The 26,501-nt window shown below is 41.1% G+C and overlaps 1 protein-coding gene across 2 annotated transcripts in view; it reads left to right on the top strand.

Moving 5' to 3' along the window:
• The window catches only part of LOC144595396 (ephrin-B2-like), a 66,551-nt gene that overhangs the window by 3,972 nt on the left and 36,078 nt on the right, over positions 1 to 26,501 (top strand). For both annotated transcript variants that reach the window (XM_078402900.1, XM_078402898.1), the window contains exon 2: positions 26,076 to 26,359. In XM_078402900.1, coding sequence (XP_078259026.1) covers positions 26,076 to 26,359 — 284 coding nt within the window. The remainder of the gene's footprint in view (positions 1 to 26,075; positions 26,360 to 26,501) is intronic.

Genomic DNA, 26,501 nt, shown 5'->3' with positions numbered 1-26,501 from the left:
GAAACCTCCTTGTACAAGGGCAATTTCAGTCATAAGGTGGATGTGTGTGTGTGAATGGTAGCTTTCAGCTTACTCCAGCGATGACATGTAGATCCCTCCAAATAGTATAGTCCTACAGAGGTCCCTCTTCAGATGCTTAAAGCAGCTCACACCCAACACCAGAGTGCAGTCAGTAGCTGACTTTGTGCTCCCCCCCCCCCCCCCACACATTGCGGTTTATTGATATTTTCTAGAGCTTCTAAAACTATATTTTCCAGAGGTTGGTGGGGTGCGGTTAATTCTGTTGTAATTATTGCCAGACTTGTGCAAAATGGTTTGGAACATATTCGCAATCTGAATTGGATAATGCTCTCAGAATCTTAGTATTATGTTTGATTGCACATTGGAAATATTCTCGCATTCACGTTGGTGGCTTGGAGAAGAGGGTTGTACAAAGTTGATCAAATATAATGTTGGTGAACCAGTTACCTTATTTAGTTAGACACAAAATGCTGGAGTAACTCAGCGGGCCAGGCAGCATCTCGGGAGAGAAGGAATGGGTGACGTTTCAGCTTGAGACCCTTCTTCAGCCATCAGTCTGAAGAAGGGTCTCGACCCGAAATGTCACCCATTCCTTCTCTCCTGAGATGCTGCCTGACCGCTGAGTTACTCCAGCATTTTGTGTCTACCTTCGATTTTAACCAACATCTGCAGTTATTTCCTATTTATGAGTTTATGCAGGTGATACTTATTAACTCCTACAGCTTTGGCCCAGAATTTCATTGAATTGAGAAGTAATTTTGTGGACACTGCTATAAGCACAATAGAGGGAATATTTAGGAGTTTTGAAATAAAGTTTTCTCTTTTCCTTTAGTAAATGGACTCATTAATGAGGGTGAGGATAATGTCGATGGCAGGAGATGGGAAGTCAGATGACATTTATAAGAAATATCTAACCAAAATTAGCAAAGCTGAGGAGATATGAACTGTGTTTTGCAGTTGCTAAGTTTTGATCATGTTGTACACCTGTTTACTGGGCCTTTTAACCTGTGTGGCAAGGTTGGATCGTCTTATCTGCCCAGTCTGCTCTGCGATGTGTCAGAAAGTGTTTTCATGCATTTTAAGGAACTGATTATTTTCTACAGCTCATTGGGTTGATGCAATGAACTCTCGCCAGAGAATATCCATGCAGCATTGAGATTAATGAGCATCCTGCTCATAGACACATTGGTTTAGATGGCACATTGCTCAAGAATCGCTTCATTGCCCGTTCACTCTCAGGTGAGGAGAGAGAGGAATAGTTTTGCTCGCTTTCTGCAAAGTGTTTCTGGTGCTCTGAAGGCAGTCATAGATCAATCTTGATAAATTCATGATAGAAAAAAAATCAAAAGTTTAAAAAAATTCATTTTTGGGATCTACCAAGGCCCATCCCGAAGGTAACGGTGAAAATCATTTGTAGGAAAAAAAATTGCAGATGCTGGTTTAAATCGAAGGTAGACACAAAATGCTGGAGAAACTCAGCGGGTCAGGCAGAAACTCAGGAGAGAAGGAATGGGTTTGTCCCGCCCCCCTCCCCTGACATCAGTCTGAAGAAGGGTCTCGTCCCAGAACGTCACCCATTCCTTCTCTCCAGAGATGCTGCCTGACCAGCTGAGTTACTCCAGCATTTTGTGTCTACCTTCGGTGATAATCATTATCTCTATAATTCTCCTGCATCTCAAAAGGATAAAAGGACAATTTACGCTTTCAGTCCGTGGTCTGATCAGATGAGTTTTTTTTACAAAATAGTAGAAACGTATGTATAAAGTTTTTCTTTATGCGAATTGCTTTATAAATTTAACTCATGTTGGTTAATGGTAAATTGGCACTTGACGAGGGGGGCTCACGTTCTATCCATGCACATCAGTCCTATTTCTTTGTAAATTGAATTGATTTACAATTGTCACAGCAGTAAGGGTGTGGACATACTAATTCTCGAGAACTTGTACTATCCCAATGTTGTACTTAAACAAAGAGCCCGCGCACATTTCCTGTCATCTGATTGCTGCTGTTTCCTTATTTATAATTCTTCAGTGCAGCAGAGTCTCATGATTTGGGCAAAATCATCAAGGATAGCTGCAACATTTGACAATTAACATTTTCCAGACAGACTAATACCAAAAATTGGTTTTCAGATGTACAAAATCCATTACTGTGATGTCCATACAAAACACAGAGATTTGAATTTTTCTATCTGTCTTTCACCTCTGCTTAAAAGTAAATGATGCACGGTGGCGCAGCGGTAGAGTTGCTGCCTTACAGCGAATGCAGCGCCGGAGACCCGGGTTCCATCCCGACTACGGGTGCTGTTTGTACGGAGTTTGTACGTTCTCCCCGTGACCTGCATGGGTTTTCTCTGAGATCTTCGGTTTCCTCCCACACTCCAAAGACGTACAGGTTTGTAGGTTAATTGGCTTGGATAAATGTAAAAATTGTCCCTAGTGGGTATAGGATGGTGTTAATGTGCAGGGATCGCTGGTCGGCGTGGACCCGGTGTGCCGAAAGGGCCTGTTTCCGCGCTTTATCTCTAAACTAAACTGAACAAGTCTCAATTCTATTCAGTTATGTTAATGTTCTGAAGCATACCTTTCCGCTGGATTGATAATAGAACCATATGCATATGGTGATCACTTGCCCCAGTGCACTGCACATGTTTTCACCAGGGGCCATTCATCCTAACCTCATTTCTCTTTCTGTTCCTCTGTCTGCTTACGTTATTGTCCACTTCCCAAACATTAGGAGTTCTGTTTTAATGGTTTTGATGCAAAGGTATCCTTGTTCCAATAACCATTGGTTAAAAAAATCAGTCAGTTCCTTTTTTTTATCCATTCACCAGTTAGTTGAAAGACCCCATCACAAGATTCTTTATAATTTCCGGATATCAGGGGTTATGGGGAGAAGGCAGGAGAATGGGGTTAGGAGGGAGAGATAGATCAGCCATGATTGAATGGCAGAGTAGACTTGATGGGCCCAATGGCCTAATTCTGCTCCTATCACCTACGACCTTATGAAGCCACTGTAAGATTCCTCTTAATCTTCTCTGACCGACTGAGAAAAACTGCTACTTTTCATACATTCACGTTTAATTCTGCTGTCATTCTTTAAAAGATTTTGTGTTTCTAACATGCTTCCTGTGACATAGGAATAATAATAAAGAGGCAACCTTTATTATTAAGGAATATTCTTTAATTTTTCACTTAGAATTACGTTTTTTTAAACTTTAAAATACATTCCTGTTGCAATTCAATGTGCCTCCAGGAAGTTGATGAACAAAGGAAGCTCAGTGATAAAATTGTTTAGTTCTGATCTTTCAAAGGACTGCAGCAAAGGAACAAACTATGATTATTAATTACTGCAAATGCTTTCAAGATGAGTAAATTCAATAAAGAGGCGATAATTTTTTTTTAGAAATTAAGGTAATGGAGGGAATATGGAGTTAGTGCAGCCAAGTGGTGCTGAGATACACAATCAGTCCTGGTCTTGTTGAATGACAGGATCTGTTTCTTATGTGAGAGTTTTGAGAGAGGTTGTACTGATACCATTACTCACAGCACTTCTGAATCGGGCTTATTGCCTTCAGTTAGTTTTGCGAGATGCCTTATTTAAAAGCACTGTCATGAAAGGTGTTGGTGGAGGAAGTAGTTGAATAGGCAATTGTTTCTGCCTTACGTTTATGAGGTTTGGCTGAAGGAAATTCGGAGATGAGTGTAACATATAATGCCATGTTGTGCAAATATTACCTTAGCTTCTTTGAATCATTCTAACGATCAAAAAACTAGATTTTGGGCAGGGTCCTAGTGTGCATCATTATAAACTTAACCACAAAGAAGTAAAATGCGGATCTGTACAGTAGACAGAGTATCTCGGCTTTTTGTTTCTAATGGAATATTGGGGTAGTGAGCAAACAGCAGCAGCTGAAGACACAGAACATGTAAAATGCAAGCATCTCAGTCTGAAGAAGGGTCTTGACACAAAACGTCACCCATTCCTTCTCTCTAGAGATACTGCGAGTCCCGTGTTACTCCAGCATCTTGTGTCTATCTTCAGTGTAAACCAGCATCTGCAGTTCTTTCCTTCACATCACCACGAGTGCTGAACCAACGTACAGCTGTTCTGTTCACAGAGCCAGAACGTCTAGGCAGTGAATTTTACTTCATTAAGAAACATGCCACTTTTCAAAGGGAACAGATTTTGGAGGACAAGCAAATCCATTTGTGGTTTGCAGACACATTAGCATCTGTGCTGGTGAGGCATTTTACATTCACAATCGTAACTTGACTAGAAAGTGTTGTGCTCTGTTGCGGCTAATCAATGCCAGAATAAAATAGTGTTTTACTTTTGGTAAATTAATATATTCTCAATTGACAGTCAGCTACCTCAAATAGCTCAGGTGAATCATTCCTACCCAGTTGCGTGTTAGTATTAACACCTTCCTACTCTGCAATAGAATATTTAAATATTATTGGGCTCAATGGTGGGCTGTCTAAGTAAACGCACTGCATGACACAGATAGAGCGATGGGGGGCTACAGTTTGCTCTGTGCCCCTGGGCTGGGAGGAGAATGAACCAGTTTCCCCTTCTGATTGCTATTTATTAGCCTTAGTTAGTAAAAGCATGTGTGATGTGATTATCGGGCTCTCCATTCAAAGAAAGGTCCTACCTCGGCAAATTATAGGTAGCCGTTTTATGAATGGAGATGTTAAAAATATTGTGAAGTTTAGGAGATATATAATATTGTAAAACACCAAGAAGATCAAGTGGTTTGGGATATATTGAGATGAAAAAATGGTTTGAAAATACATTGCGCACATGTTTCTTGTTACTTGAGAAAGTCCTTTCTTTGCAGTCCTAATTAAATGAAAGTTCCAGTTCCTGAATGCAAATGACTGTTGTACCCAATCTCTTCTCTTTATCAAACTTAGTTATGTCGATTCATAAATAGGTTGCTGAAAGGTACAGAGAATACACTGGGCAAGAAACACTTTGATAACATTGGAATTCAAAAGTAGAAATGTTCGATTTGTGCACTGTGCCAGTTGTGAACATAAATGAACCAAAAACCAAAAAATATAAATGTGCAAAATTATGATGCAAAAATGGAATCGTTTGATATGCATGTAACACATTCATCTGTACAAAACATTAAATCTAATGTATCATAATGTATTCAAGTCATATTTGACAATGAGCCCTTTCAGGTAGATCATGTGGTATCTAGTGGAGTTTAGAAGAGCAAGAAAAAATCTTCATTGATCCATAAAATGTCTCAAGGATACTTTACATTTTAAATATGGAGAAGGTTTTTTTGTTGTGGGAGAACATAGAATTAGCAGAAACTTTAAAAATAAGGGTATACCCGTTTAAAGCAGAGACAAAGTATTTTTTTCACTCAGAGGTTGTGAGTCATGGGAACCCCCTCCTGAGCGACCCTTAAAACAATTTATAATAAGAAACAGAGACGTAATTGGTAGAGTTACTGCCTCACAGTGCCAGAGACCCAGGTTTGATCCTGACTACAGGTGCTGTCGGTATAGAGTTTGTACATTCTTCCTGTGACCATGTAGGATTCTCCGGGTGCTCCGGTTTCCTCCTGCTTTCCAAAGGCGCGCTGGTTTGTAGGTTAATTGGCTTCTGTAATTACCCCTAGTGTGTAGGATGTGAGACTGGGATAACATAGAACTAGTGTATGGCCAATCGTTGATCAGCTTGGACTGTTTTCAAGCTGTATCTCAATACAAAACAAAACCAAATTAAACTAAACTAAACTAAACTACTTTATAAACAAATGGATGAAGAGTTATGGCATGACGGAGGTAGCAGGATGCATTGCAATTTGATCAGCCATGATCTTATTGAAAGACATGGCAGGCTTGAGATGCTGAGCAGCCTTCAGCCTCTGTGCTCATCCTCTTCACCATATAACTGTGTTCTGAGTGAGGCCCAGAACTGGACGTTGCAAGTTTATCTGGGGTCACCTTGCTTTAGTATTTGAGAAAGGAAGAAGGAAGTATTTCTGTCATATAAATAGAAGTGCAATGCATACACACAGTCACATACTTTTATTAAACACATTGAATGTTCTGGATAAATGAAACTCATCAGGTTCTTTGATTTTTTTAAAGTGCAGATTTTAGATAAATTCCTGAAGGAGTGGCATTTAATAAGAATATGGAATGTAGACTTAGCATGGCGCAGCTTTTGTCATGCTTCTATGTAACAAAAGAATGAGATCTGTTGCAGACATGATTAGACGTAACAAGATGGTTTTGGTGTTCATGGTTTTCAATGCTGCTCTTCCAACATGTTACTGCCTGTATTAAAATCAGGCTGTGTTAAAATCATATTGTGTTATTGTCAGGAGAAATTTAAATTGTTATACTCTTGCGAAGTAGGCATTAATTTGATGAAACTAAATTGCCACAAAGTACTGTACATGGGAATCAGCATGAAGTGCTAGGAGTTATACCACTGGAAGAGAGATGATGAAACAGACCTCCACTTGCTTTAAGAAAAAGCCTCAGTACAGTCTCATGTCCTTCATATAATTGCATGGGTCTGGAAGGTACGGCTGGCTTAGAGCAAAAAAAACCCAAGAGAAGCCTGGTTCTAGACTTTGCATTCCCACCTTTCCACTTAACCCCTGAGGACTTTTAATTCTGGCAGATATGAAAGCACATTTCCCGATCCTACCTAACTTGAGATCAGTCATTGGAAAGGTGCTGTTCTAATCTGTTTACATTATGAGAAGGGAATCTGCATATTTTAAAGAGTGAAACAAATGTTTATTTATGAAGTGTAGCTGCAGAGGTCACTTACAGATGCACTTCATAAATGTAGCTGTAAATTTATGAAGCTACACGTATGAAGTGTAGCTGTAAATAATCTCTACATTTAGAGGGCTGTGCACAAGATAGACACAAAATGCCGCAGTAACTCAGCAGGTCAGGCAGCATTGCTGGAGAAAAGGAATAGGTGACATTTTGGGTCGAGACCCTTCTTCAGACCCTTGACACGAAGCATACCTATTCCTTTTCTCTAGAGATGCTGCCTCACCTGCTGAGTTCCTCCAGCACTTTGTGTCTATGTTCGGTGTAAACCAGCATCTGCAGTTCCTTCCTACACATTGTGCACTAAGTTAGGCTGGTAGGGGCAAGTTCCTTCTACATAACCCCATCCCTCTAACGATTGGGATGTATAAAGTCGACATGTTTATGTGAAGTATCCCATAAAAACAAACCAATCAAAGTTCCTGTGCCATTGGCCCTGTTAAGAGGGAGAACAGGTTGATCATCTTTTTACTTAAGAGGCTGACATGTCATTTATGTATTAAAGTGTTGATTCAAATTATGTAAGATTGAAGGAATGCAGACAGTACTTGCATGGGTGCAGAACATCTTAACATCTTATAATTTTAACTGACAAAGGAGAAAAGAACAAAGGAAAATGCAACTACAGTAAACTCATTGTTGAAGTTAGGTTTGGCAACAACTGCCTTTTGATGTTGAATCATTTTGTGCATGAATAGCACCTTCATAAGGTGTCATGATTAACTATGTGTTGTAAACATTTTATTGAACTTTTATATTTTAAGGCAAAATATTTATGTATAAACCTTGTAGAGTAGAAGAATTGTCAAACAGGTTTTCTTAACCACTGCCATAGCAGTAATAATTTGCTCTTGCCTCCTTGCAGATGCTTTGATCCCCTTCTCTCTCTGTAGTGGAGTAAGGTTGATAAACATTGCCAAAAACAAATCAGATTTCCATCATTCAAAATACTGGGAATAAAATAAAACAGTTGTTGCTGATCAGAAAAGCATGTTTAAGATGTTGCATTTTTCATTTAGCTTCCCTAGATTAATGTTTAGTTTAGTTTTTATTGTCACGTGTACCGGGGTGCACTGAAAAGCTTTTGTTGCGTACTATCCAGTCAGTGGAAAGACAATATGTGATTGCAATCGGGCTATTCGCAGTGTACAAATACATGATAAAGGGAATAATGTGGATATTTGTAGGCATGGACATGATTTGTTTGACACATTATATGTTTTCTTGCAGAAGTATTCAGGTATTTTCTTTTGAGAAACACCTTTCAAACATTGGGTAGAGATTTTTGGGAAAGTCTCAGTACAGTATTTAAAAGGATAACAACCTCAAGTTATTGACAATAATTTATTTATGCTACAGCTGAAACCAGCAGTGTAAAGCATGGGACAGAATATGGAAATGAAAATCTAGCTGGAATTATGTCTCTCTGATAAGTAGTACAGTGGTGGAACCATTTTGTGTGTGAAATATAAGTGGGAACTGTTGTTGCCAAGGCAACATATAGATTTTGTTCATGCCCAAACTGACACATCTATCATTGAGATTTGAAAGGGAAAGGAGGGAAGCACTGTTCAGAGCTGATGGGCATTTTGCTCTGTAACGGCAGGTTGGGATTAGGATGTATAAAGGGCATGTATTTCAGGCTTGGGTTGGAGGACGGTAAAGAAAAGCTGCTCAGTTCTTGTTCATTCATTGTGCGTAATATGCAAAAGGTAGATTTAATTTGCTGTTTTATTGTACACCCATATGCCCAAAGCTCGAGCTTGTATCGTTGGTTAGGCAAGAGACTTTTATTTTCTCCTCCAGCCAAGCAGTGGCAATTCTGTTGGCCTAAGCTCACTTTGAGATTGTTTCTTTCATCTATTTATGCCACAGAGAGTAACATGCTGAGTTGCAACGGAATATGGGAGAATTGGTAGGTCTGAGGTTATCTGAAAGGAAAACATTGTGCTTTTGATGTAACCATCTTTCAGGCACAGACTTTAGTCGATCCCTCCACGAAAAAAGGCTAAGATAAACACCGCATTGTCCATGCACTATGCTGTTAACGGTATTTCCCCAGTACAGCGTCCCTCCCAACACAACTGCACTGATCTTTGGTATTCAACCCAATCATTTCCCCCCATGATCCTAATAAGCACATCCAGCTGTCTCAGGAAATAAGGGGAAAGGCTAAATGAAGTATCAATTGTTAGATGTACAATCTATAAAATATATTTAAATTCAGTAGCACCAAAGAGATTTTAAGGATGGGAAAATGCACAAAATCCTTATAGAGGTGAAAAACTCCTTTTTGAGTTTGCTTAAACATTGTCTCTTTACTCAACACCGAGCTTGGGAAGGGAAAAATAGACAAAGGCGACTGGGTTTTGGGAGGATTTCAGAGTCCCAGTAAGTACAGACCAGCGACAATTGTTTTATTGGTTGCTAATGAGTTTTTCAGCAGATGAGCTAGCTTTGTGGAAGTGGATGGGGGGGGGTAGAACGGAACACGTAATCAATTACAGAATTTATTCATATGAAGATACTTTTTTTTTTATTTTAAATAAATTTTATTGGAGATAGGTACATCTTTACAGTCATACATTTTTAAATTGATACTATTGTCAATTATTATTATATTGTCTCCAATACCTTTTACCCCCTTTTTTTAAAACTAGATAGAGCTAAAGAAATAGATGAAGTAGAGAAGGAAAAGAGAGAGAAACAAAATAAAAACAAAAACAAAAACAAATTATAAAGATAAGGACAAAGTTAGTTAAGAAAGAGTGGAGAAATTTATTAAAATAACAACAACTTCATTCGAGATATATTCGTACATTTCAAAGTATAGCATTTCATCCATTCTTCCGTCCGAGTGCTAGTCATATGAAGATACATGTGTAACTAGTTTTACATTACTTCACTTTGTGAGAAACTTAATGAGAGTCTGTTGGGAATTTTGTTTCCTAGCTACCGTGGAAGTATGAAAAAAAACCCATAACCATTTATTTTGCTCCCAATAATATTTATTGTTTATTGGCCAGCTCCTCTGGAATGCAGTCCTTTAACTCTCCAGAATCTAATATTCATCTGTGAGCTTTGAAGGGTAATTGCGGCAAGATATTGATCTACCCTTGTTTTACAGGTTGCTAATGAGTTTATCAGCAGCATGAGTTCATGTTGTGCCACTTGGAAAGGGGTTTATAGATTATAGTTATAGATTATAGATTATAGTTTATAGAAACCTTTGTTCCCCTCCGCCCCCACATCAACGAGTTCCGCGTCTGCCATGATGTGGAGCTCTTCTTCCGTCGCCTCCGCCTCTGAGACTTTTTCCATGGGAAGGAGTCCTCACCCCCCATTGATAACTCCTTCTCCCATCTCCAACGGACCCCCTCCTCTTGGACCCCCCCGTGTGGCCAACTACCCCCACTAGAACTTTTTATCTCCAACTGCCGGCGTGACATTAACCGCCTCAAATTCTCCACTCCCCTGACTAACTCCAACCTCTCCCCTCCTGAACGTGCAGCCCTCCACTCACTCCGCAACAACCCGGACTTAATCATCAAACCTGCTGACAAGGGAGGGGCTGTGGTAGTCTGGCGTGCTGACCTCTACCGGACCGAGGCCAGACGACAACTATCAGACACCTCTTCCTACCTATCCCTGGACCATGACCCCACCGACAAACACCAGACCTTTATCAGCAGCACCATCACCGACCTCACCATCTCCGGCGATCTACCCCCCAGTGCCTCCAACCTTATCGTTCCCCAGCCCCGCACGGCCCGATTCTACCTCCTACCTAAAATCCATAAACAGAACTGCCCCCGCAGACCCATTGTCTCTGCCTGTTCATGCCCCACCGAACTTATTTCCACCTACCTCGACTCCATCCTATCCCCTCTGGTTAAATCCCTCCCCACCTACGTCCAAGACACCTCACACGCTCTCCATCTCCTCGATAACTTCCAGTTCCCAGGCCCCCACTCCTTCATCTTCACCATGGATGTCCAGTCACTCTACACTTCCATCCCCCACAAGGATGGTCTCGAAGCCCTCCGTTTCTTCCTCGACCGTAGAACCAGCCGATCCCCATCTACCAACACTCTCCTCCGCCTAGCAGAGCTGGTTCTTACCATCAACAACTTCTCCTTTGACTCCTCCCACTTCCTCCAAACCAGAGGCGTAGCTATGGGCACTCGCATGGGCCCTAGCTACGCCTGCCTCTTTGTCGGGTACGTCGAACAATCCCTGTTCTGGGCGTACACCGGCCCCATCCCCGAACTCTACCTCCGCTACATCGACGACTGCATTGGTGCTACCTCTTGTACCCATGCAGAACTCACTGACTTCATACACTTCACTTCCAATTTCCATCCTGCCCTTAAATATACCTGGACTATCTCCGACATCTCCCTCCCGTTTCTGGACCTCACCATCTCCATCACAGGAGACAGACTAGTGACTGACATCTACTATAAACCCACTGACTCGCACAGCTATCTGGACTACACTTCTTCCCACCCGGTCTCCTGCTAAAAGTCTATCCCCTACTCCCAATTCCTCCGTCTACGCCGCATCTGCGCCCGGGATGAGGTGTTTCACACTAGGGCATCAAAGATGTCCTCATTCTTCAGGAAACGGGGCTTCCCCTCTTCCATTATAAATGAGGCTCTCACTAGGGTCTCTTCTACATCCCGCAGCTCCGCTCTTGCTCCTCCTTCCCCCAATCGCAACGACAGAATACCCCTCGTTCTCACCTTCCACCCCATCAGCCAGCATATCCAACAAATCATCCGCCAACATTTCCGTCACCTACAACGGGACCCCACCACTGGCCATATCTTCCCATCCCCTCCCCTTTCTGCGTTCCACAGAGACCGTTCCCTCCGTAACTCACTGGTCCCTTAAGGTTGGAACCTTACTTTTTGATAAAGTTCACCCATTTTAGGTCTCAACCACTGTTAGTATTTGAGAGCTTCAAAAATACTTAATTGAAAGCAATCTTAAGTAGAAACATAGCAATACCATTCTGTTAGTTATTGTATAGATTTGCTACATTGTTTAGACTATTCTGTTAATCTGTCTTTTAATGAGAGTGTAACATAAAATAAATTATATAAACAGTTTACAAATGAAAGGCTTATGTCAATGCTAAAATGTAGAGGTTTGTGATTACTGTTGAAATGTAATAAGTAAAATGCCAACAGATAATCTGTCTGTGCTCAGTGCTTTTCATTACTGTTACTGTCCCAAATCAGGTAGAAAACATCTTGCCAATGTGAAAATCATTTAGTGTTCCTCTTTCTCCAGAATAATCAAAATAGTCAGTGCAGTACATATCTAGGCCAAAAACCAAAGTTTTTCTGATGAATTATTATTACAGATAGAGGTGGAGTCTTAAATTTTGCTTTGGTCCTGTAATTGAAAATCAGACATTACGTATCTGCCATAGGAAAATGAAATAAGCAGAGGAACTCTAACCATTTGTTAACAAGACTACAGAAGCTCCTCGACTTTACGATGCTTCGACTTTACCATGGTGCAAAAGCGATACACGATCAGTAGAAACCGTACGTTGAATTTTCAATGTTGATCTTTTCCCTGGACTTGCAGACCTGTCTGCTGCTCAGACTGGCCGTGCCTTATGTGGTACGATACTCTCGTGATGCCGGGCAATGGCAGCCAGCTGCAGCTCCCAGTCAGCCACACTTGCCACGGCTATGATGTTGGATAGGTTAGGTGGCTCTGATGTTGGGTAGGTTAGGTGTATTAAATGCATTTTCAACTTACAATATTTTCAATTTACAATGGGCTTATCGGGACGTGACCCCATTGTAACTCGAGGAGAACCTATAAAGCTGGTTGATTTAATGTTGAAGGCAGCTTTCTTCAGGAGAAGACTTAGAAATACCTCCTTTGACCAGGCCACACCTGGATTGTACCTATTCCAATTCTCCATTAAACAAAATTAAAAACATAAAACTCTAAGATTGTAAATTTCTAGAGAAGCACTGACAGCTGATGGATAAATTATTCATCATTTACGATCCAACCTCTCCTTGAATTCATCTTGAATCAACTCATTTATATCAAAGCTTTCTTTACTCTGTTTTCTGAAAACATTGGAACACTTATTTTGAGTAAATCTTTTCCAAATGCTTCTTGTTAGTTTACTGAGTAGTTTGGTCAGAAGCAGCTCACAAGGTATTCACTTTGTAACGGGGAACTATGCAAAATAAATATTAAAACCAGCCTTGTACTTTCTGAAATTGATCAATGCGTATATTTTAACAGGATAGTTAGAAATGACTATAATCTTTCCACTGCCTTCCTGCAAAGGTTAAACTGATTATCAATAGACCATTCCCCTAGGCTCTGTTTGATTATCTTCATCAGATATATTATTCTACAACATTACACTGTGTCAAGGAAACAATGGAGCTGAAATTATGTGCATCCATGTAATCTTGATGGTCCATTCTAACTATTTCCAGTCATTTGAGGATATGTGTGTATAATTTGAGTTGATAGCATCAGCAGGCTATTACAAAGAGCAATGTAAACTTGACATACACATATGGTGGAGTCAGGGATGTTGCTGGGTTCAACACTGACACTCACGGTGGGATGAACACACGTGATATATTTTATTTACAGACAAGAAAGTCCCGGACCGTACGGGGCACTGTCCCTGATCGTCAGGGTGCATGTGTGGTGAGGCGCTGGTGATCTCAGGCTTGTCCTGGTAGCTCAGTCCTGGCCTTGAAGGGGGAGATGTGGCAATCTCAGGCTTCTCCCTGCAGTTCACCCTCACCTTGAGAGGAGGCGCTGGCTGTCTTTGGCATATCCTGGCAGTTCAGTCTTTGCCTCCGTGGACAGGAAGAGGCACTGGCACCTGAGGCTTGCCCCGGCCACTCAGTCTTAGCCTCAGTAGCGGCGATGGCTGTCTAGGACTTCTTCCCGGCAGCCCAGTCTTGACAAGACGGTGGAGCTGGTGGTTTCGGGCTTGTGTCAATGGCTCAGTCTTTCTCAAACCTGCGACAGGGGAGCACAGCTAGCAGGGAGGAACCCTCACTTTCTCTCTTTTCGCTGGACTGTCTGGGTTTCTCGAGGAGTAGGACAACGAGGTTTAGGTGGGGCAATCTGATGTTGGCTAATTGTACCCATTTGTTACCAGCGATGCTGAGGATGGGCCTCTCCTGGCCTGTCTGCCAGTGGTAGACATCCAAGGGAGGGGGTGTTGTGACAATATCTAAAATAAGACGTCATCTTGCAGTAAAACAAATAAGTGTTGAATATTGAACAAAATCGGCAGTCAGTATAAAATGTTTTAAAATATGTTTGTACAAAGAGATACTGTACATTGTTTAAAAGCTGGATCGATCCATGTCTAAGATATTCTCACATTTAAAGTAGAAATTAGCAATTATGATTCAAACCTTTTTTATGTATCATTTAGTTATTCAAAGACTTTAACATCAAATGCAAATTATATCAAGCACGAATCTTGGAGAACTGAAGCCCCCTGTGAATTTCAAGCATTTGGTCTTTATTAACCTGATAAGCACAGTAAAATAAACAGTTTGGTTTGGTAGATCAATTTAAGAAAGCAGAAATCTAGGAATAATGACTGTCTTTATCTAAGGACATGTAAATAGGTTTAATTTCCGTAACCACGTATCTTTGATCTGTTGTTGAATGCATGCTGTAATATTAATTTATATAAATGATTTATATTAATGCATTATCTTGGATTTTGAGGTCTTTTTGTCTCACCGCTGGAACTTAATTTGTATTCTAACCGTTGACAGTCAATGTACGAAGTAATTGTATCATAACTCAACAAGGTAAACATAGAGCCATTTCAGCAGCCACCACTTCACAGTCTAGGGCTTGGGACCTCTGCCAGATTGCAGCTTGTTGGTGCTTAGAGTGCTGGAATCCTGTCTTGGCCCTTTCTCCATCAGCCCAGTAGGCTGAGTATATGTTTGCAGAACACTTCCACTAAAATCCTACCTCTAGGTTACTGAATACGTTTTTTGAAGAAAACACATTGAAGCTTATTTGGAATTGTTTGCCTCTCTACATGGATTGTAAAGGAGCATTTTTCAGTTCTACTTGCAAACAACAAAATATTTTAAATTGATGCGATCCTTTCTATTTTATGGTATGGATAACAATGTTGATGTAACTAAATCAGAGCTTTTCCGCCAAGTATCTGGCTTCCTTTCAGAAGTACTGTGTCCTTATCACAAACCCATAGTGATCTATTATAACTTTCTGGAGCATGTTTCAGTGGTAGTTGGGTTAGTGTCTCAACAGTTTAAATCATTCTATTTTGTTTCCCCCTTTGCCAACTTATAGTTCTTACAAACTAGCGAAAAAAGGAATGAAAACTGGGACGATAGCCAATATAATTTCAGGTTTGTTTTGTACACGTTCTAGGAGTCTTTTACATCAAAGCAAGGCTTTGAAAGCTCCAATTGTACTTGTTGAAGTCTTTTATCATGATTGGCAAAATAATTCAGTTGTGTTTTCTCAAAAAAGAACTCTAATTTTCAATTGGCTTTGGGCCAAAAGGATGCATGAGAACGTGACTAGATGTGAGAAAATACTACAGTAAGGAATCTTTCCATTTACTCTGTCTATTCTAGTTGTGGTAGACCGAGTTTTATAATGGAAATGACATGTGCAGCACATTATTGATGGATCTCAATTTATTATTATTGCAATTCTTACCAATTTATGCACCAGTTACTGGTGTATTGGCCGTTTATCATATATCATATCATATCATATCATATCATATCATATCATATCATATCATATCATATATCTACAGCCGGAAACAGGCCTTTTCGGCCCTCCAAGTCCGTGCCGCCCAGTGATCCCCGTACATTAACACTATCCTACACCCACTAGGGACAATTTTTACATTTACCCAGCCAATTAACCTACATACCTGTACGTCTTTGGAAAAAGTTTTATTCAAAACCTTTTACAATTAGATCCAATCCTCTTACAAAAGTTTGCTGTTATCCCTTAAGTCATTTCCTCACAGTTATGAGCTCAGTTTATTTGCACAGCTTGGAAATGTGATATCAACATGACTTGTAAATCTAAATGTAATATAAATAAATGAATTAAAATATGTTTGTAAGTTAGTGTGACAACATAGCTACGAGTCTGCCAAGCAGAAATGAGGCCCCATGGCTTTGAATTTTGGCAATAACCGAGATTTACCACCTGTGAGTTTCCTAGCATTATGACTAAAGAGCACCTCATAGTAGAGGATCTGTTCCCACCTTCGTGTCTCCTGGACAAGCACAAATTGAAATATATGCTGAGGAAGTCTCCACTTTGTTCGCCAATCAGTATCAATGCCAAAATTGCCTGAAATTTTCGCACTAGATTATTTTCAATTATGAAAATGGGCCTGGAGAATCAAGGTCCAGGAAAATGCAGAAATATTGGTAAGATCTTTCATTAGTTTAGTCTAGAGATACAGCGTGGAAAAAGGCCCTTCGGCCAACCGAGTCCACACCGACCAGTGATCCCCGCACACTAACACTATCCTACACACTCTAGGGACAATTTTTACATTTACCAAGCCAATTAACCTACAAACCTGTACGTCTTTGGAGTGTGGGAGGAAACCGAAGATCTCGGAGAAAACCCATGCGGTCACGGGGAGAACGTACAAACTCCGTACAGACAGCACCCGTAGTCGGGATCGAACCTGGGTCTGTAGACCTGCAAGCACTGTAAGGCAGCAACTCTACCGCTGCGCCACCGTGACCGTATAAGAAAATTACAGTTTGAAGCCATCAAACTGTTATATATGTACACCAGCCATGACTTTTTCAGTTTCTTTAAACAATGTACATTCAAAAATGTAGAACTTTGCATGTGGAAGTAAGAATCTTCTTTTAAAGCACTATAAGATTTCATGAGTAGTAAACACGAGGAACTGCAGCTGCTGAATCTTACATTAAAAAAGTACTTCAGTGTGAAGAATGTTCTTGACCCAAATCATCGCCTATCCATGACCTCCAGATATGCTGCCTGACCATTGAATTCTTCCAGCACTTTGTGTTTGATTAATGAGTTGTAATTTAGCTCTGTCTTTCAGTGAAATGACATTGGTTTAAGTCTACTGCATAGATCTAGAGCAGGGTTAGGAAATGTTAGTGTCCTATTGACCAGTGTGAGTGAAACAATGTTAATAAAGCTGTCTGTTTTATAGAATTGGCAGAAAACATCACAGAAACATAGAAAATAGATGCAGGAAGAGGCCATTTGGCCCTTCGAGCCAGCACCGCCATTCATTGTGATCATGGCTGATCGTCCCCAATCAATAACCTGTGCCTGCTTCTCCCCATATCCCTTGATTCCACTAGCCCCTGGAGCTCTATCTAACTCTCTCTTAAATCCAACCAGTGATTTGGCTTCCACGGCCCTCTGTGGCAGAGAATCCCACAAATTCACAACTCTCTGGTGAAAAAGTTTTTTCTCACCTGTTTTAAGGAAACACATGTAATTTAGAAACTCATGTAAAATCTTTAGATTTCCTCAATTTCTTTTAAGATTTTATTGTAAGTTTATAACATTGTTTTGGTGCAAGCTTGCAAGCGAGTCTGGGTCATTAGGTTTCGGGCCTTATTGCTATTCAAAACCATGATGGCATGTCTAATAATTGCCGTACAGTTATATACGTAAAAATCTGCATTGAAAATGTATATTAAAGAGCTGGTTAATCATCTCGGATATGCTTGCTTGACACTAATAAGAACTAGGCAGAGTCTGTCTGCTGGAATCAATGTTGAGGCATTCATTACCTGTGCTAAAGTGAATGCATCTCACCCCATGAATGTAAACAACAAGTCAAATGTCAGGAGGGATGATGCACATTTTTCTAGCATCTTCAAAAATTTCATAATTGAAGCCTAGTAATTGCAGATCTATGGTAATTGTCCACAAAAATGAACTCCAGAAATGGCAACCAGCTGCTTTAACAACCAACTATGTAACTAAATGCACTTCCTCTATGATTCTAAAGAAAATTACCAATAATAATCAGTAAGATTTTTTTTGTAATAGATAATTTATTTTTCTTGTGACCAGATCAATATATTGTGTCTACCTTTGATTAAAACCAGCATCTGCAGTTCTTTCCTACACAATTAAAGTAATATATTGCATATTACTCTGAATATTTAAAAAGATAGTAGAAATGAAACGGCAGACTAAATGGCAGATCGGGCTGCACGGTGGCGCAGTGGTGGAGTTGCTGCCTTACAGTGAATGCAGCGCCGGAGACCTGGGTTCCATCCCGACTACAGGTGCTGTCTGCACGGAGTTTGTACGTTCTCCCCGTGACCTGTGTGGGCTTTCTCTGAGACTCCAATTACGTACAGGTTTGTAGGTTAATTGGCTTGGTAAATGTAAAAATTGTCCCGAGAGGGTATGTTAATGTGTGGGGATCGCTGGTCGGCACAGACCCAGTGGGCCGAAGGGCCTGTTTCCACACTTTATCTGTAAACTAAAACTAAACGAAATTATAAGTACGGAGCATTTGAAGGATAACTGGGAAGAATAAAAGATGATCATAGATTTATTTTAACAGTTTGTCGCCTCTGAGGAGGAATAATTTGCTCCTTGGCTAGACCTCCACCAGGAAACTCTAAAAACAGGATTTGCTTTTTTGACATTTCATTCTCAACTATCTATATGATAGTGATCAATACAAGTGGTGATTGTTCCAAGTCCAAATCACACATTCACAGTTGGGGCACTATTTCTACTTTTGTGTCAAGAAAGGACCTGTCTTTCAAAATGATGTCTGGAAATTACCAGAAACACCTGATCCTTTTAAAACAGATGAACATCTTAAAGACAAAAAACATTTCACCATAGGATCAGATCGGTACCGTTTAGTCCTTGGCTAATTCCAACTTTCTGAATCATTTCTCATTTCCTTTGCAACCAAGAATTCCCTTTAAAAAAGAGTAGATTATTAGTGCAATGGTTTGGGGGAGATCTGAGGGGTAAATTTTTCACAGAGGGTGGTGAATATTTGGAACCAATTGCCAGAGGAGGAGGTGGAGGCAGATACTGTTACAACATTCAAAAGCCAGTTAAATCGGAAAGTAGAGGGATACATCCCAGCAGGCAAATGAGGTTAGCAGAGACAGGCATCATGAAAGGCAAGACCTATTTCTGTGTTGTAGTGTTCTTTGAGTTAGATTCTGATGTTGAACCATACAAAGTAATAGAGCACACTTAAGACATGTATCACATCTCACGTGATTTCCAGTGAGGTTATGACTCTTTTATGATGAAACCTATTCCAAGCATTTTGCTTCAGTAGCATGTATGTATCCAAAAATTCCAGATCATTACTGCCCTCTATATCTCTCCTTTAATTTAAGTTGTGAATTCCTAAAGGTGTGCCATTTGCTTGTTGTCTTGCCTTTCAATGAAATCTAGGCCAGGATCTGGTGTTAGGTGAAATAAGCTGAAGACACTTTACATACCAAGTCTCTTTTGGAAGCACGGTGATTTTTAACACAAGTTCGGTGGCTATTTTTAAACAGTGGCAATACCTACTTTGCCAGTGTTGCACAAACATCATGTAAGACTTTAACCTCCCACCAATCATTATGACAGTTTTTTGGCAAAATAATTTTTAAACATTCACCAATTATTATTATGGTTTATGTTTTGGCAATCGTTTTACTCAAATCAAGCTGAGCAATACCAGTGTCCTATCATGGTGCTCTTTATTCTTTTCTGTAATTCAGTATTACATTGAAGTTGCCTCTGAGTGGACATAATGCCAGCACCGTGCTTCAGTAATGTGTCTTTTAAAGAGCACTTACTGCTTCACTAGCATGCAATTGACACTTTCCAGAGTCGGCTGTGCTTTTTGTTTCCCGGGGTTTGCCAGTTGGCAGTTCAATGCCAGTGTGTGCCAGGTTTTAGTGCTGTGTCCACACAACTATGAACTGGGTTAAAGGTAGACACATAATGCTGGAGTAACTCAGCTGGACAGGCAGCATCTCTGGAGAGAAGGAATGGGTGATGTTTCCGGTCGAGACCCTTCCTCAGACTGATGAAGTCTGAAGAAGAGTCTCGACCCGAAACATCACCCATTCCTTCTCTACAAAGATGCTGCCTGTACCGCTGAGTTATTCCAGCATTATGTGTCTACCTTCTTTTGACTAGGATTGCCAACTGTCCCGTATTAGCCGGGACATTCCGTATTTTGGGCTAAATTGGTTTGTTCCGTACAGGACCGCCCTTGTCCCATATTAGGTCCGGGGGGTGTAGTAGGCCCGGACGCTGTAGGTCTCGACACTGTAGGCCCCAGACGGTTTAGGTCCTGACACTCTAGGTTTCCGACATTTTAGCTCCAGACAGTCTAGGTTCAGAGGCCCAGGCGCCGCCTAATGGAAGTTGCGTAGCAACCCCCCTCCCAGCCCAGACGGCCGCCATTGGTGGAGCGGGAGCACGTGGCTGCTGGCTGGGTGAGGTCACATGGGGTGCGGGGTGGTGATGTCATCCTGTCCCGTATTTGGGAGTGAGATAGTTGGCACCCCTACTTCAGACTGATGTAGATATGAACTAAGTTAAGTGTGTCCAAAGCCTTTATCATATGGGAGGCTTCTCTTCAGATGAAAGAGATGACTGACACGAAAACCAGTTCAGGTTCAATTTTAATCCCAGAATTTATGCATGAACTTTCAAACTACTGAAAATTTACTGGAATCTCTTGCTCTCTGAAAAATCAGTTGGAAGCAAACTAGCAAACAAGGGACAATAAAACATGAGCCAATGGCAAATATTGTTCTTTTGCCGATTAGTAAGTATCAATGAATGATAAAATAACTGTGATCACAAAGGAGTAGTGGTGACCCGTTCAACTCCATGATAAGTGTGTAAATTTATTTAAAGGCTTGGCAATCTCACCCCGGCCCCATGCCTTACGTAGAACCAATAATATACCAGAACTAAAGGGCAGGACAGATTCGAACTTCCTCACTCCACCCTTTTAAGCTTCCCATCCCAGAATTACTCTTGTGAATGAGTTTCTTTGAGCAGTGTTAATGGATTTCCAGGTGGCTAGGAATGAGAAATCCAGATTTTCTGATTTGGCATTATACCAGTGAGATAGTCTATTTAATCTAAGGCTTGATTGCGTCTTGGAGAATTCGATCTTCGAAGAAAAACAGAGGTTTAGAAATGTCCAAAGTAATCCCTTGTGATGCTATCAATAATGGCTTCTTTTTAATTCACATATATATTATTAGAATTAGCAATCTTCTGAGTATTATTGAAAGAACTTGATTGCTAAGTGATTTAGTCAGCACATGATTGTGTATTGTAAAGGTGAGCAGGCAAGCTTGATTTAATTATGCAAATTTGATGGTGCCTTAAACCAGTTGTAGGATTGGATAAAGTAACGTAATCATTGCAAGACCACTGCTGATTGTTTCTCCAAGAAGCACCTTTTGGAAAGATAAACGTGACAGTGACTTTTCCATGCGTCCATTTTTCTGATCAAGGCAGTGCTGATGATTCCATATATTGTGCTGTTTGAATGCCAGGGTTTTGGTTTTGCTACCTCAGGTCTCAAAAAACGAGTATAACCTGTCAACTCATCTCCTTCTTTGTTGAAAGATGCTATCTATGACTCTTTCCGTCAGCCAGTGGTTCCTATCGTCTTTTCAGAAGCTGAGTTTCAGTATAACAGATTGAATCCTCCACTTAAAAAAATTGTAAGATTGTCTCAGGCTATTGGAATAATTAAAAATTATTGAGCATAGCATTACTGACTCAATGAATCCTCCCATGTACTTGGCAATAAGAGTCTCCCATGCGATATGAAATTAATGTGTTCAGCATATTTTTCAGACTAGAATATTTAATCTTGTATCAATTCAGGCATTCCTTTTTCTCACTTAAATTAATTTTAAATATATTGAATCTGAGCAGAATGTTCTCCTACAAAAAATATTCTAAATTTGATTTTCTTGTAATTGAGAATGATCAGCTATGATCACATTGAATGGCGGTGCTGGCTCGAAGGGCTGAATGGCCTCCTCCTGCACCTATTGTCTATTGTCTATTGTAACATTGCTGTAGCAATGATTTTGGTCAAATATATTTGGCCACAATATTGCAGGTCAATTCCACTCTAGTTGTAAGATGAAAAATAATCCATGAAATGGAGTTGCTCTATTGGATAATTTCACAGAGAAATACATTGGGATTTGCAATTTTTAATGGAATGCAGAGCTTTTGCATCTTAAAACAAAACTGATAGTTAAACTTGAGTTTACCACTGAGTAAACAACATACACATGTTGCAGTTATTAAGAGAAACCAATGCTGAAAACACAATAGTTCAGGATTTAGAGTGCTTAGACAACATGCCAATGTCAGCCCCATGGTCAGATAGCACATCCCCATATGCTCCTGAAGTTTCATCAATTAAGATTAGGTGGTGTTTGCAAGGAACGTTATTTTCATCAGTTTATAGCTGTCCTCATAACTCAGACAGTGGGACGTGCAATTGCCTTTACACCCAGCATTATGCCTCAGGTGTGTCTGAGTGGTAGCGTATCATTCTTGCGCTTGATTTCCCCAGTTAAGGCAATGCCCAGTGCTAACAAAAATTGCATCTAAGGGAATAAAACATAGAGTGATAGAGTGATACAGTGTGGAAACAGACCCTTCAGCCCAACTCGCCCACACCGGCCAACAATGTCCCAGCTACACTAGTCCCACCTGCCTGCACTTGGTCCATAACCCTCCAAACCTGTCCTGTCCATGTACCTGTCCAACTGTTTCTTTAACGATGGGATAGTCCCAGCCTCAACTACCTCCTCTGGCAGCTTGTTCCATACACCCACCACCCTCTGTGTGAATACGTTCCCCCTCGGATTCCCATTAAATCTTTTCCCTTTCACCTTGAACCTATGTCCTCTGGTCCTCGATTCCCCTACTCTAGGTAAAAGACTCTAGGCATCTATCTGATCTATACATCGCTAGACACTTCATAAGAATCTGACAATGAGCTGCAAATATTGGGAAATATTATTCATTGAGATAAGGTTAAGAATTTTCTTTTTTTACAAAAAGTAAAGAAACAGGAAGGAATATTCCCAAAAGTTAACCATCAATATTAGATGATTTGAAATCAGCGGAATAATAGAGGTCACATTTGAAAAAGTGCAGAGATATTGGTGTTATGTAAAACTAGAGGGCATCACAAAAAGAAGGAGCCACCCAAGTTCAGGATACAACAATGCAGCAGAAGAGTGAAATTTGTATCCCTGCTTCATTGCATATAATTGCTGATTTACAAAATAGCAAAGACAACTTGCTTTACATGTGAGGTTAATAATTTCGGGTGCTATTCCCTCTCAAGTCAAATAGAGATAAACGAGAGGAGATGGTTCCTTTCAGACCCCGTCAGAAAATCCTTTAACCTGCAAGTTAGTTTATAGGAGAGATCAATTATAAATGACTTTTATTTCACAAAATGCTGGAGTAACTCAGCAGGTCAGGCAGCATCTCAGGAGAGAAGGAATGGGTGACGTTTCAGGTTGCGACCCTTCTTCAGATTGATGTCAGGGGGGCGGGACAAAGGATATTGGTGGAGACAGGAAGATAGAGGGAGAACTGGGAAGGGGGAGGGGAAGAGAGGGACAGAGGAACTATCTAAAGTTGGAGAAGTCAATGTTCATACCACTGGGCTGCAAGCTGCCCAGGCGAAATATGAGGTGCTGTTCCTCCAATTTCTGGTGGGCCTCACTATGGCACTGGAGGAGGCCCATGACAGAAAGGTCAGACTGGGAGTGGGAGTGGGAGTTGAAGTGCTCAGCCACCAGGAGATCAGGTTAGTTGAGGCGGACTGAGCGAAGGTGTTGAGCGAAACGATCTGCGTTTGGTTTCGCCGATGTAAATAAGTTGACATCTGGAGCAGCGAATACAATAGATGAGGTTGGAGGAGGTGCAGGTGAACCTCTGTCTCACCTGGAAATACTGTTTGGGTCCTTGGATGGAGTTGAGGGGGGAGGTAAATGGACAGGTGTTGCATCTCCTGCAGTTGCAGGTGAAAGTGCCCGGGGATGGGGTGGTTTGGGTAAGAAGGGACGAGTGGATCAGGGAGTTACGGAGGGAATGGTCTCTGCGGAATGCAGAGAGGGGAGGGGATGGGAAGATGTGGCCAGTAGTGGGGTCCCGTTGGAGGTGACGGAAATGTTGGAGGATGATTTGTTGGATACGCTGGCTGGTGGGGTGGAAGGTGAGAACGAGGGGGATTCTGTCCTTGTTACGAATGGGGGGAGGGGGAGCAAGAGCGGAGCTGCGGGATGTAGAAGAGACCCTAGTGAGAGCCTCATCTATAATGGAAGAGGGGAAGCCCCGTTTCCTGAAGAATGAGGACGTCTCTGATGCCCTAGTGTGAAACACCTCATCCTGGACGCAGATACGGCGTAGACGGAGGATTTGGGAGTAGGGGATAGACTTTTTGCAGGAGACCGGGTGGGAAGAAGTGTAGTCAAGATAGCTGTAGGAGTCAGTGGGTTTATAGTAGATGTCAGTCACTAGTCTGTCTCCTGTGATGGAGATGGTGAGGTCCAGAAACGGGAGGGAGATGTCGGAGATAGTCCAGGTATATTTAAGGGCAGGATGGAAATTGGAGGTGAAGTGTATGAAGCCAGTGAGATCTGCATGGGTACAAGAGGTAGCACCAATGCAATCATCAATGTAGCGGAGGTAGAGTTCGGGGATGGGGTCGGTGTAAGTCCGGAACAGGGATTGTTCGATGTACCAGACAAAGAGGCAGGCATAGCTAGGGCCCATGCGAATGCCCATAGCTACGCCTCTGGTTTGGAGGGTGGGAGGAGTCAAAGGAGAAGTTATTATGGGTAAGAACCAGCTCTGCTAGGCAGACGAGAGTGGTAGTTGATGGGGATTGGCTGGTTCTACGGTCGAGGAAGAAACAGAGGGCTTCAAGACCATCCTTGTGGGGGATGGAAGTGTAGAGTGACTGGACATCCATGGTGAAGATGAGGGAGTGGGGGCCTGGGAGCCGGAAGTTATCGAGGAGATGGAGAGCGTGTGAGGTGTCTTGGACGTAGGTGGGGTGGGATTTAACCAGGGGGGATAGGATGGAGTCGAGGTAGGTGGAAATAAGTTCGGTGGGACATGAACAGGCAGAGACAATAGGTCTGCCAGAACAGTTCTGTTTATGGATTTTAGGTAGGAGGTAGAATCGGGCCGTGGGGGGCTGGGGAACTATAAGCTTGGAGGCATTGGAGGATAGATCGCCAGAATTGGTGAGGTCCGTGATGGTGCTGATGATAAAGGTCTGGTGCTCGTCGGTGGGATCATGGTCCCCATGACTAGTATACATGCTTCTTAATGGCAAGTTGGTCCTTCATGTTTCATGTTTGGCTCTGTGTACCTTTGGTTAGATGCTGTGTATACATCTATCAGCTTCACGGGACAAAGGTTCTTAGCTCTGGGCCTCGGAGTATTGTGTTAGCCACTGTGAGTTTGAGGAGCTGCTTCTGAGTATTAACTGGAGCAAATATATCTAAGAGCAAGAATTCGTGATGGTGTCGATATATGAATGTGGTAAATGAAAGTTATAAGTATAAATCCCCAAGACAAATCAACCTCCAAAATTGGAGGTCCTTTTCTGAATAAAATAAATTGCACAACACTGGACCTTTATAACAGTTTGTAAAACGTCTTGTAATTATTTTATTATGACTGTGCTCTAACCTCCTGTTCTAACCAAACATACATCTGGTGAACTATGTACCTTAAGCTTAACATGCATTCTAAAGGGAACCTGTTATAATGTTAAACATATTACAAATTCTCCAATAAACTTCAATGTTTTCTCTTTTTAGTGCAGTTAATAACATGGCAATTAGAATTCAGGAAAATAAGTCATTTGTTTTTTCGAAGTTATGTTTTTAGAACACGATTGTGGAGTTGATAGTTTAAAAGGGAAATTGTCCAACAAAGAAAGATCAATAAAAAAGATCTTCCTTTGCTTTCATTTGATACCACATCACCATGTAGTATGTTATTGCAGCCAACTACTTATCAAGTTCCAACTTCCTGGCACAAAAAAATGTGTGAAACTGAATATTTGTGCTCTTTGGCAAGTGATGTGATATTTATTGATGTGTTCCACTCTTGTGCTTTTATTTTCAGGTTTCTACCTAGTAAAGGATTTGTGATGTTCCCACAAATAGGAGACAAACTTGATATTATCTGCCCCAAGGTGGACTCCAGGATTACTGGACAGTATGAATACTTTAAACTATATCTGGTGTCAAAAGATCAAGCAGACAACTGCAACGCTGTGCTCAGCCCCACACCTTTACTCAATTGCAACAAGCCAGATCAAGATGTCAAGTTTACCATCAAGTTTCAGGAATTCAGCCCGAACCTCTGGGGACTGGAATTCAGAAAGCATGAGAACTACTACATTATATGTAAGTATTGCAACTTACTGTATTTATCTGAGAATAAGGAAAATGTAATGAACCGTGAGCACAAAGAAAAATTAGAAAAGCCCTTTCAAAACCTTTCATGCCACTGGACAGAGAGATTGGAAGTGATTACAGTCAGTGAACT

This window comes from Rhinoraja longicauda, chromosome 7, assembly GCF_053455715.1.
Source record: "Rhinoraja longicauda isolate Sanriku21f chromosome 7, sRhiLon1.1, whole genome shotgun sequence".
Lineage (NCBI taxonomy): Eukaryota > Metazoa > Chordata > Chondrichthyes > Rajiformes > Arhynchobatidae > Rhinoraja > Rhinoraja longicauda.
This window is presented reverse-complemented; position numbering and strand designations above follow the sequence as displayed.